At 36.7% G+C, this 13,152-nt stretch overlaps 1 protein-coding gene across 1 annotated transcript; it reads left to right on the top strand.

Moving 5' to 3' along the window:
- The first annotated feature begins 5,218 nt into the window (after positions 1-5,218).
- On the top strand, positions 5,219-6,260 carry LOC122049455. Its single transcript, XM_042610839.1, has one exon. It carries the CDS (start codon positions 5,238-5,240, stop codon positions 6,183-6,185), a length of 948 nt encoding a protein of 315 aa, XP_042466773.1. The 5' UTR covers positions 5,219-5,237; the 3' UTR covers positions 6,186-6,260.
- The last annotated feature ends 6,892 nt before the right edge of the window (positions 6,261-13,152 follow it).

Here is a 13,152-nt window from a genome sequence, read left to right as displayed (position 1 = left end):
TCGTGTCAAGTATCCCGTCCTCTATGACCCACTTGGACTTTCAAACATCAGGTGTCCTATCATCCTTTGACACACTTGGATCTTCTGATGTCTAGCTTCATTTACCAGGATTTTTCACCACTTAGCTTCGCTCATTAGAATTTTTTCACCTGGCTTCAATCATTAGGATTTTCTCACTACCTAGCTTCACTCACTAGGGCTTTCTAGTTGCCTAGCTTCACTCACCAGGACTTTCCATCTGTCTGGTTTCACTCACCGGGATTTTCTAACTGCCCGACTTCACTTATCGGGACTTTTCATCTGCCCGACTTCACTCATCGGGACTTTCCATCTGCCCGGCTTCACTCATCGAGACTTTTCAACTGCCTGACTTCACTCACCAGGATTTTTCATCTGCCCAACTTTACTCATCGGGACTTTCCAACTACCTAACTTTATTCACCGGGACTTTTCATTCTGCCAACCTTTCAGTTGGTCTTGCTTTTGTCTAACTTCCAGTTAGAGCTTTCCCAGTCAAGTATCCAGTCTATCCTTGACCTACTTAACTTATACACATCAAATTGGTCAACATTTGACCAGAGGGGAATTACACCAATAATATTCCCAAACGGACAATTACACCAGCAATCTTTAAAAGACATATTGTCAAATATTTATTCAACCTTGACCTATTTGACTCCTTTCTCTCATATTATCAAACATCGAAACTTAAGCCTGAGTCAACTTGAGGTTAGTCAACCTGACCAACATTGGCCCAGAGACAATTACACCAATAATTTTCTCTTGTTGAATCAAAAGATTCTTAAGTGAGGAGCTAAGTAGATTAATTATGTAGGTGTTATTTTGTCTGATTCCTTTTAGAGTTATGTCAAAACCTTTAATTAACCTTTTATCAGCATGAAATTCTACTACATAACCAACGTCATACAATTGACTAATACTGAGTAAATTGAAATCAAAATTATCAAGTAAGACTTTGCAAATAATAAAGTTTGACTTATGTTTAATGTTATTTGACCCAATTACCTTAAGTTTTCCATGGTTTCCAAAGGCTACTAATCCTATGTTCTTGAATTTTAACTTGGTAAATTTTTCATAATCTTTAGTTATATGTCTGGAACACCCACTATCTAGCATCCTTGATTTAAACTTTTATGTTCCTACATAAATTATGTAAAACTATTTCATGAGATTCTTATAATTATTAGTTGTCTTTTATACTATATTTGCATCTCTCCAATTCTAGATTTTCAAACATGATAATCTTATGAGTTTGGAGAGATGCTCAATTTTAGTTAACACGATTTCTCTAAGGTAGTTTAATCTTGTGTTAAATTCAAATTTAGTTTTGGGTTAGGCAAACAAGTGTTTTCAAAATAAACTTTCAAGTTATAGTGAGTCACAATGGGCATCATTAAAGTAACCACGTGAATAAGATAAAGTTTTTCCAAAACATCTCACCAAGGGACTGAGTACTAAGTCTTGGTCTAACTAGTTCAGATTAGATCGAGGTAGCTTTAGCTAGATCCATTAAGCCAATTGCACCAGACAGAACACATATGATTCAACCTCAACATCCATTTGACATAGCTTCCTTAGCCTATTATTATCTCAACCCTCTCCGATCCATTTATCAATATTAAACCATCTTTTTCATTATATTTGTTATCTATCCATTCTAAATTAAGTATGAAGTGAGCATGACATTTAAAGCATAACGAAAGCATTCAAGTCAAATAAAAATAAAAGAAAAAGACATGCTCCCCTAAATCAATTATACAAGTTTATTTTTCCCTCCCCTGGATCACATTGATATTGTTTATTCACATAGCAAATTTGATCTTTAGGAATCCATAATTTGTTATTTCCTACTTTGTTGATTAGATATGATTTTGGAACCCATGCTTGAACCTTTTTGTTAGCATTTCAATTTACCCAAGACATGTAGATTCTATGTTGTTGAGTGTTAGACTTAAACTCGAGTTTGGATTTGTTGTACACAACCCTTTGAGTTTCAAGTATCATATTTAGGTACTTGGAGCCCAAAGTGAACTTTTCCAACGATACCTTATACTCTTCAAGTTGATCTTTCAAGATAGAATTCTCTTCCTCAAGTTCTTAGACTTGAGTCGTGGTTCCTTCTTGAACTTGGTTAATTGAAGAACTTTGGTGGATCTCATTCTTAAGGACTTTTACCTCCTTTTGAAGGGATCTAACATGTTCATCAGATTTAGATAACTTTCTAGCTAAGCAAGCAATTATACTATACAATTTATCAACTAAGGGAGAGGTTACCTCTTTTTCTTGATCATATGAAACGGGTTGGGTCTTAGATAAGCAGTGCAAGAACTATAGCACATGAAATAAAGGATCTACAAAATCTATGTAAAGAAAAAAAAAGATTTTAAAATCTTGAAGGATGGTTAAACTAATTTAGAGCGTCCTTGCTCTAATACAATTGTAGGACCGGATTGTGCAATAGAGGAAGGGCCAGTGAATATTGAGCTTAAAACTTTTCTTTTCAAAAAATTAATCAAACTACAATGCAAAAATATGATATAAAACAAGATGGAAAGATTTACTTGGTTCACAATCCAACGACTGCTACTCCGGACAATTTTTGAATGAGAAATTCACTAATATTCTTCTTTCCGAAATCTTTTGGAGAAGAAGAGAAAACTCGTACAAGAGATGAAGAAGATAGTAACAAGCTACTATCTATTTAAATGTAAATACAAGAATGTGAAATTTATCGATAATGTAGGAGTAGAACTTAATCGTAGGTTATTGAAGAGCCTCTTGGTGTAGTAGCAATACTTGCATGAATGGAGCAGTAGAGAAGGAGAGATCATTGAGAGGAATTAATTGTAGATCCTCAGATCCTGAGGCTTCTTTTATAGCCTTAATCCAGTTGTCTGAACCTTTTGGTCGACTGAATGTCCTATTAGACGATTGGTCCCTGATCTTTTCTTGCTTGCTTTGATATGATCAATCCCGCGAAATCCGCTTGTTTGATGATTGAACCTCGTGATTAGTTTATTGGATCCCTAGAATTTCTTTTATTGCGTGATCCGATCATATCTGATCTGCTCTTTCCATACTTATCTGGTCAACTAATTTTCTTGATCAGTCGATTGAACCTTTATTTCCTTCTTTACGAGATTGAAATCGGATCTGCATTTATCTACTCGAATTGGCTTGGATCGATCGACTGGATCACCATGTCCAGTCGATCGAACCCTTCGGTCAACCGAGGTCTTTGTTTTTTTACAAAACAAAATTAGCACAAGAATATACTTTATAGTAATCCTAGAAAATAGAGTTAGAAGCACATATACAAGTATCTATGAAATAAGCTGACAGTTAAGACTATCTGATCTAGATTTAGAAACTTTCAATGATGTTTCTTCAATCGGATCAACACTTAAGGTTGTCCCAACTGGGGCACATCCTCATTGCCTTCTAGAACTGAAAGACCTCTTTAGGACTTACCTTACTTACTTGCCAAATATCTATCCAATTAACATTTTGGACTTCTTCTGCTTAGTATCTAATTGACCCACCAAGACTTTCCTTACTTGATGTCCGATCCAGCTGACCCCATCAAGTGTTCCTCCATATCAACTCATTTGATCTTATGTCTGGTGTTTGGTCCTTTTGATCCATTAAGACTCTCTTTCCTAGTGTTCGACCCTCCTAACTCACTAGGGTTGTCGATGTCTAATGCCCGATCTTCTTGACCCATTAAGACTTTTCATGTTAATTGACCTGCACACTTAACTTACATATCAAACACATAATGTCTAACTTATTTATTAGACATCAAAATAGTAGTTCAATTATCAGTACTGCCTGCACCAACACTTTTGATTTTAATGAAGTAGATAGCGAGTCAGATTTCAATATTCTACGATGGTGGTCATAGAAGGCTCAAAGTTTTGTCATCCTCTCCATCATAGTAAAAAAAAATTTAGCTTGTCTAGTGTTAATTGTTATTATAGAACAAATGTTTAGTACCGGAGGTAATATATTGGATGAGCAAGGATCTACTTTGTCTCTTGACTCTTTGGAAGTCCAATCATTACTTGATGATTGGACAAGAGCCGAAAAAGGATCTAAGCAATACAACTTTCAATTAACAAAGTAGAAGACTTTTGATACTAAAGGAACAAATATTATAAGAACGGAAAATAGAAGTAATAACACTACTTCATAAGGTAAAAGGGTAGAAAGGTAAGTGAACTATGTGAACTTTGATTTTTCTATATCCTAAGGATATGCATAGACAAGTTAAATAAGTACAAACCTTTTTTTATATAGTTTTTAATAAATTTATAAATATATTTTTAAAATATAATAAGTTTGAACTATGATAAACTGTGGACTGAACCATAAATCAGCTATTACAAACTATGAATCATAATTGTATTGGACGTTTAAGATTAAGGGTTCACTCGATTCTGAATCATAATCGAGTCTAGTCGTGCTTATCCCGTCTTATTGAGGGTGAGGGAGACATCAAAAGGATACTGAGGGTGGAGGGTCAAAAAGTATCCGGGTGAGAGCGTGAGAGTTATTGTTTGCAAGCGGAGTTGCCATTGGGAGGACGAAGAGTTAGAACTTGTAAGGAATTACATGATTAACCAGTCCTTTAGGAAAACGCCATTTGAGATTTTTTTTTTCTCTTCTTTTTTATGCTTGTTTTTAAGAATTGAGATATTTTCTTTTGAGTAATTAAAGCATGATTCATTTTGAAAGTGATCCGGCATCATAAAATTGTCTCATCACCATCAAAATAAATCCAAAACAAATTCAAATGGATAATGACGAACGATCCAACATCAGAGCCATTCTAACACTATGAATGTATGACATATCAAGCGGAATATTAAAATTCTCGTCGCAGGGAAACTCATTCTACTTCTTTTTGTAGCACTGTACCCCGAGCGTGAATGACCCCTCGGAAGGTTTAATATAGAAGTGGTCTACAAAACTGAAAATTATATCAAACAATTGTCTACTTTTTCCTAATTCTTTAAAGTTGTAACAGAAATGTTATATTCTTGATATTGTCTCAACCATATTAAAAAAAAAAACAACAATGCTTTGAGTTCCAGTTCATCAATAATTAAATCTGCTCTGCACCGGTCCCCATCTCATTCCCACCCACCTCTCTAACACTCTCTCTGTCTATCTCTCTCTCTCATTCTCTGCGCCTCTTGTTTTCCTGTTCCACCATGCGGATCCGTCGGCGAGCCTCTTCCTCCCTGCATCCTTCTCCAGATCCATCATATTCATCGCAAAATGAGCATCTTGGAGCCAAAGATAGCATAGCTGCACAAGGGGGAAAGTTGCACCAAGTTGTGATTGGGGTTCGGGATCCACCAAAATGTCCTACTCATCCTGATGAAGCCTCTTTTTCTTGTCCAAATCCCTGCTCAGATGCGCCCGTCCATCGCTACTGGGACAGCAGCAGTGGCGGTAAAGCGCAATGGCGGCTGAAGAAAGAAGAAGAGGATGGGAACCAAAGAGGGAGATGGCAGGCCGATTGCAGCAAGAATATTATAAGCGGAAGCTCAGCCATGGCCAATAATGGAAATAGGGAGGAAAGAGAAGGCAAGGTAGAGGAGGAGGAGGAGGAAGATCAGCGGAAGGCCAAGGAGAAAACGAAGTCGAGCAGTTGTTGCACCAGTGCTGCAGGGGAGGAGAACGACACGGACTCGAAGCGGCCGCGGAGGAGACCGGCGGTGGTCATGGAGGGTTCTCGGTGCAGCCGCGTGAACGGAAGGGGGTGGCGATGCGGTCAGCAGACTCTCGTCGGCTACTCCCTCTGCGAGCACCATCTCGGCAAAGGGAGGCTCCGGAACATGAGCATCTCCTCCCGAGGCCAAGTGGGCTCCAGTAAACACAGGTGGAGGAGCACCGGTTCCGATGCAAGCAGCAACAGTAGCACTGCAGGGGAAATAAAGCCGGACAATAGCATTGCTGGAGGCCGTACAAGGGCTGCAAAAATGGAGCAGGAACAAGCGGAGATGACATGCAACAGGAGGAAGAAAACCGGCACGGTGAGGGCTCGATCAATCAGTAGTTTGCTCGACGACTACGACCACCACCCGACTCTGTCGCAGGCGCACCAAGTTGCATCGCTTCCCCCACTTAATGCTAGTGGCAATGACAATGAGTGAGTGAGTGCTTCACCAAATTGGTTAACTGCCATTTTGTTTGTTTATTTGTTTGTTTGTTTGTTTTCTGAGTTTGGAGATGCCTAGTTTAGTAGAATCACCCTTCAATTCTGAGTTTGGATTGTACGCTAGCTACAGCGTTCGAATTCCTCTAGGGTAACAATTCTGCTGGTTGCTAGTGAGCCTTTCTTATATATAAGATTTCTGGTGTCAGGCTATTTTTTCATTCAATGTTCAGACTTCTGCATTTTCATGATTAGATGCTTGCTCCTTACACTAACACAGTCTTAACAAAAGCTCATCGCTTATTGTTCGTTGCTCGTGCTTAAATACAACAATATAATTAGATATATACTATTGCTCTCATTGCTTAAATATGCCCTACACGAGTGATGGAATGTCACGCTCTGACAAAAACTGTAAAGGCTATGTGCATGTAGCTTCAGGATTTACTTCCAGACTCACCTGATTTTTTTATCCATAGCTACCATACTGTATGGAACTTTTTCCCCTGGAGAAGCTGATTCATTTTGTCTTTGACTAGATTTGTTTTGATTTATCAGTGCTGCACCTAATTATACTAAATGTTTTTTTTAAAATAAAAGAGTACTTTGTTGTTGGTTTCGAATAAATGAAAATTATATTATTAAAATTTGAGAGTTTTCTTGTTTATGGGCATGGGATCTTAAGGATGCCCAATTGGAAAGACTGAGTTGTGAAGGCTGAATTAGGAAGCCGAGTTGGGAAGACCGAGCTATACCACTTTCTTTGTCCAAAACCATTATGTTTGACCTAATTTTAGGTTAAATTGCGAGCCTTGGTAGGGTAATCGATTACTAAACCTAAAATAATGAACAGAATTGAAAGGAAGCGATTGGCCTAATCGATCAATTGAATCCAATCGATTGCTATGCATGACAATCGATTGATACAGTTGAATTCACATTCGAATGCTTCTAGCAATTGATTGGTGTCAAACAACCATCGGTTGCTAATTGAAGGGCCACACAGATTCGATTTTTAATCGATTGGCCAAATCGATTCAAGTCACCAATTGATTCCCTTAAATCATGACAAATCGATTGGAATCGATCAGCCTAATCGATTAATGCTATCAATCAATTAGGAATTTGATTCAATCGATTATAACCTTAAAATCACGATAGGATCAACTTAATTGATTAGCCTGATCGATTGAAGTGACCAATAGATTGGTAATTTCCACTAATCGATTGCCAATACAGAAATCGATCACAAAAGATTTTTGGATAGATTAAGGTAATCGATTAGTGACAACCAACCAATCGGTTGCCATTAAATCTCAATCGATTGATGAGTTATATGTTGAACACAGAAGGGAGAGTGATCAGTTTGCGGGATTGATTGGTTTACACCAATCGATTAGTATTCATCATCAATCGATTGATGACCTTGAAGTCACATATAGTAGGCTTTCAAATCGATTGAGATAATCGATTAGGTGATCATTTAGCATCTGGTTCTCAGTGGTCAAGTAAAAAGAGAAAGAGGATCAATAAAGAAAAGAGAAAGCAAATTGCAAATTTAGGAGGTTTTGGCCATAAGGAGCAAAGAAACAAGATAAGGAGTCTACTTATTTCTTTTGCAAAAAATAAAAATGTTATATGAAGAAAAACTTCCTAAGTATGTCAATTGGTATGTAAAGAAAGATAAACTTCTCAACTTTGTTAGTTTAGAAGTCAATTTAGTGATTATATCTACTGACACTTGGTGGATAGATACTGTTCTACTACTCACATAAGTATCACTATACAGAGTTGTTTCAGGAGTCGAGTTCTGCTTGATGGTGAAAGATGCATCTATACGGAGAATAGAAAGAATGCTAAAGTAAGTCAATCGATTGATATTTTTAGGCTTTGTTTAGAAACTAATATTCATTTGGATTTAGAAAATACATTCATTGTACAATCTTTTCGATTGAATTTAATTTCAATTTCTTGTTTGAACAAATCAAGTTATTCTTATTCATTTGGAAATAATTTTTTTACTATTTTCTTAAATTCAATGTTGATTGACAATGATTTCTTAGTTGATAAGCTTTATAAATTAAACACCTTAACTCCTATAGTTAACAACGTGATTATGCATAATATAGGTACCAAATGTAAATTGACTGACGAGAATTCATCTATATTGTGGCAAAGACATTTAAGACACATGAAATTTTTTATTTCCTTGACATGTCAAGCTTCGATGTTTGCATAAAGTGTGTCAAGGGGAATATTACTAACAAAAGGAAAAAGGGGGCTAATTGATGTAGTGACGTTTTGGAGCTAATACATATGTACATTTGTGGATCATTCCCTAAAGCATCTTAAAATAGTCAAACATACTTTATTAGCTTCATAGATGATAATTCTCGATTCAGCTATCTGTACCTTATTCATGAGAAGTCGCAATCTTTGGATATGTTCAAAATTTTCAAAGACGAAGTTGAAAATCAACTAGGTAAGAAAATTAAGGCCATCAGATCCGACCGTGGATGTGAATATTACGATCGGTATGATGCATCAGATGAACAACGTCCATGACCTTTTTCAAATTATGTTGCTTAGTGTGGGATTATGCCTCAATATACCATGTCTTATACTCTCAATTAGAATGATGTAGCTTAACAACACAATCATACCCTAAAAAATATGGTAAGAATTATGATGACTTTTACTTCTTTACTTGAATCTTTATGAGGTGAAGTACTCAAGACTGCAGTTTACCTACTTAATAAAATACTTAGTAAGACAATAACTAAAAGGCATTCGAGATGTGAATGGCTAGGAAGCATAGCATTAGTCATTTACACATCTGGGGTTGTCCAGCTGAGGCTAAACCTTATAAGTCTAATGAAAATAAACCGAACTCAATGATTGTTCGCTGTAATTTTATGGATTACTTTGAGAAGTCAAGGGGGTATAAATTTTATAATCCTTCTAATAGATCATTCTTTGAAATGGAAAATGCCAAATTCATTGAGGATAATGGGAGTAATAAGGTCAGGGAAGTATCTTTTGAGCAAAGCATTAGCGATCCTCCTATAATCACTATAAGTGCAATTAGTAGCAATATGATCATCATACCACACATTATGGATATTGCACATCCAATGGGAGTAGTAAGTCAAGATATTCCTATGTCATCTTCAATACAATTGAAGGAGTATACAACTTAAATTAAGGTATTGTCTCATATTGAGGAGCACATACCTCAACCACCTCAAGTACAAATGTCTTTAAGGTAATCCGTAAGGGAATGAAAATCTTGACTTTTCGTGATTATGTTTATCTCCAAGAGTATGATTTTGATATATGGTTGGAAAGTGATCTTGCATCTTTCTAAGAGGTCAAACGATGTTCTAACCTTGAAAGGTGGATTAACGCCATATAACAAAAGTTAAAGTCTATTGCAGACAATGTCATTTGGGAACTTATCAAATTACCTAAAGGTTCAAAACTCATTGGTTGTAAATGGATATTTAAAACCAAGTGAGATTCAAATGGTAATATCAAAAAGTATAAGACTCATCTTGTTGCTAAGTGATTCACTCAAAAGGAAGACATTGATTGCAAGGATAATTTCTCACCTATATCGAAAAAAAACTCCCTTAGGGTAATCATGACACTTGTAGTTCATTATGATTTAAATTTATATCAAATGGACGTAAAGACAATATTCCTCAATGGAGACATTAAAAAGTCTATATATGTGCACCCAGAGAACTTTGAGTCTGAGGATTCAAAGCACCTATTATGTAGATTAAATAAATCTATTTATGATTTGAATAAGCGTTCCATTAGTGGTACCATAAATTTGATCAAGTGGTTATCTCATTTAGATTTAGAGAAAATCTTATTGATCAATACATATATATTAAGTTCAGTGGGAGTAAGTTTATCATACTTGTCTTATATGTGGATGACCTATTGCTTATGAGTAATAATAAGGGTCTACTGCATAAAATCAAGTCATTTCTATCCATTATTTTTGAAATGAAAGATCTTGGTAAAGCATCCTTTATTTTAGGCATACAGATCTGTCATAAGGATTCAAGATATATTCTTGGACTTTCATAGAAGACCTATATTGAAATGGTACTTATAAAGCATGACATGCAAAACTATGCACCCGGTGAGACACCTGTGTCTAGAGGTGACAGATTTAGTTTGTAGCAGTGTCCACTATTTGAACTTGAAATAAAGGAGATGAAACAATTCCCTTATGTGTTAGTTGTGGGAAGTCTTATGTATGCACAAGTTTGTACACGACTAGATATAACATTCATAGTGGGGATATTAGGCAGATATGTAAGGAACCTAAGATCGTCGCATTGGAAAGTAATAAAGAGAGTGATGCGATATTTGCAAAGTACTAAAGGACACATACTCACGTATCAGAGGTTAAATCACCTGGAGGTAATTGGATATTCAGACTTCAATTTTGCTAGATGCTTAGATAGCAGAGGTCTACTTTAGGCTATATTTTCATGCTCGTTGGAGGGGCTATATCTTATAAGAGCATCAAGCAGACGCTCATAGCCATTTCTACTTTGGAAGCATAGATGATAGCATGCTATGAAGCATCCAATCACAGGATTTGGCTATGGAACTTCATTACAATGCTGCAGATCATTGATGATATTGACAGACCATTAAGGATCAACTGTGATAATAAAGTCGCGGAGCTGTATGCTAAGAACAATTACAGTTTGTCGAAGTCTAAGCATATCGACATCAAGTTTCTAGCAGTTAAAGAAAGATTTCAGAGTCGTTAGGCCATGATAGAATACAACATCACATATTCCATGTTGGCAGATCCACTTACCAAGAGCTTGGTGTTTAAGGTGTTTCATGTGCATATTGTGAATATAAGAGTCCTTCTTATAGAAGAAGAATTCATCTAGTGAGAGTATGTATTTTCTTCATTACTCTATATTTTGTTTTGATTATTATATGTATTTAAAGTTTAAAATATTAATTAAAATTTTGTTTGTTTATTTGACACTCTGAAATAAAATATCATGATTTACTATTGCTAGTTAACATTTGGTGATTTATAAATATGATATAGATTCTATTTTAGAATTATAAGGTTTAGATCATGATTTATTGTTGTAGTTTAATATAAAGTATTTGCAAATATGATCAGACCCTTTTGAGTCTGTAAAATACCAGAAAAATGATGAAAAATGATAAGGGAATTTTCCGGAATTTTTAGAAATTTTCTGGGAATTTTTCGGAGCTCGTATGACTCAGGTTACGGGGATAAAACAGGGTCCGGGAAAGCCTGTTTAGGCTACCTATTTAAGCGAGGAAAAGTTGTATTTCTTTTCCTTTTTATTTTCTTTTCTTTTATTATTTTTCCCCGTTTCTTTTTCCCCCGAATGCCCTAATCAACTCACGAGCCTTCCTTCTTCTCCTCTCACGCGGCAGTTCCTTCTCCCAATTCATCTCTCCCTTCTTCTTCTTCTCTTCCTCTGCCGGCACAAACCACAAGCGACAGTTCTTCCCTTCTTCCAGTCTCCACTCCTCTCTGCGCAAATTACCCGTGCCATAGCCGTCTCCACCACTCGACGGCGCTACCTTGCTCTGCCACCTCGCCGACGCCACAAAACGAACCCAGCCGAGCATTCCCAGTCGTGCCCTAGATTTGATCGTGCTGCCGGCACCCGAGCCCTAGCGCCGACCGCCGTCCCTCTTTGCCCTAGCCTCTCCACCTCCGCACACCGCTGAGAGTCGACCCTTTCTTCTGCCCTAGCCGAGCCTCGCACTTGTGTGAGTTGCCGCCCTGGGTTCTGCCGAGCCTCCCTTTCCTCTCTTCTCCTCTGCCCTAGTTTCCTGGTGCCGCTGTCTCTGTACCACACTGTCGCCGGCCACCAGGTCCAGCCGAGTCTTGTTGATTTTGGAGGTAAGATATGAGGTGTGGAATTAGGGTTGTGGTTTGATTCCTGTGGTTGATCTCAGTTCTTGATTCTTGCTTGGACAGTCGGTGGAGTTTCCTGCTTGAGCAGCAACCTCTGTCTCCAGCAGAATCTTTGGTCCAGCAACCCTAAGGTAAGGGTTTGGAGTGTGGTTAAGTTGGCACGTTCTTGATACATGTTGTTTTAGGTATAAATTGTTACATATATATATATATATATAATTTATTATGGAGTGATTTAGGTACGTTTTGATATATGATAAATTATAGTTTGAACTTGATATTGGTTAGGTATGATTATTTTGTTGTAGGTGAATTATACTGGATGGTTAGGTTGATTAGGATTTACCTTAATTTAGCCTTAAGGATTTTATTTAGCCATTTCTTTGGATTGTAGCTAAATAAAAATATACACATTGATATCACAGGACTTTGACACGAGACGAGCATCTCGACGTCAGATTTGGACCGATTTGGATCTTGTTATTTGGAGGCGGGTACCTCTTGACTTATCTTTTATGATATTGTCAATTGGATATGCATAGTATTTTATAGCTACAAGAAATGATCATGTTTGCCTTTGGTATGTCACTGTTTGTTACCCGTAGCATGTTCTGTTGGGCGTTTGTTATCTATCCATGTTTACGTTTCGTGATTATTAATGTCATGAGTACCTCAGTTCCTAGAGTAAGTGACATACCATGCTTTACTGAGTTTAGGACTAGATTCTGGATTTTTATTATCTAGCATGTGCATCTATATTTTTATATCATACCTGATCTGTGTACCTAGACCTTCTGCTTTGATCCATGTATATTTTTGGTACATATTTTATGGAGGTGGATATGTTCAGGACCTAGGTTATTATACCATAGAGGACCTGTATACCCTAGATCTGTGAATTTGACTTACTTGTACTAGGGTACACATTTATATATATATATATATATATATATATATATATATATATATATATATATTGGTTCAGGATATTGTCATGCTTAGTTTCATGCACCATTCG

The sequence above is a fragment of the Zingiber officinale genome, chromosome 2B, assembly GCF_018446385.1.
Source record: "Zingiber officinale cultivar Zhangliang chromosome 2B, Zo_v1.1, whole genome shotgun sequence".
NCBI classification, from domain to species: domain Eukaryota; kingdom Viridiplantae; phylum Streptophyta; class Magnoliopsida; order Zingiberales; family Zingiberaceae; genus Zingiber; species Zingiber officinale.
Note: the sequence above shows the minus strand (reverse complement) of the source record. Positions and strands in the feature narration are given on the sequence as shown.

Excerpts from the sequence above, each read along its gene's own strand:
- LOC122049455 (XM_042610839.1), top strand. The coding sequence starts at position 5,238 with ATGCGGATCCGTCGGCGAGCCTCTTCCTCCCTGCATCCTTCTCCAGAT.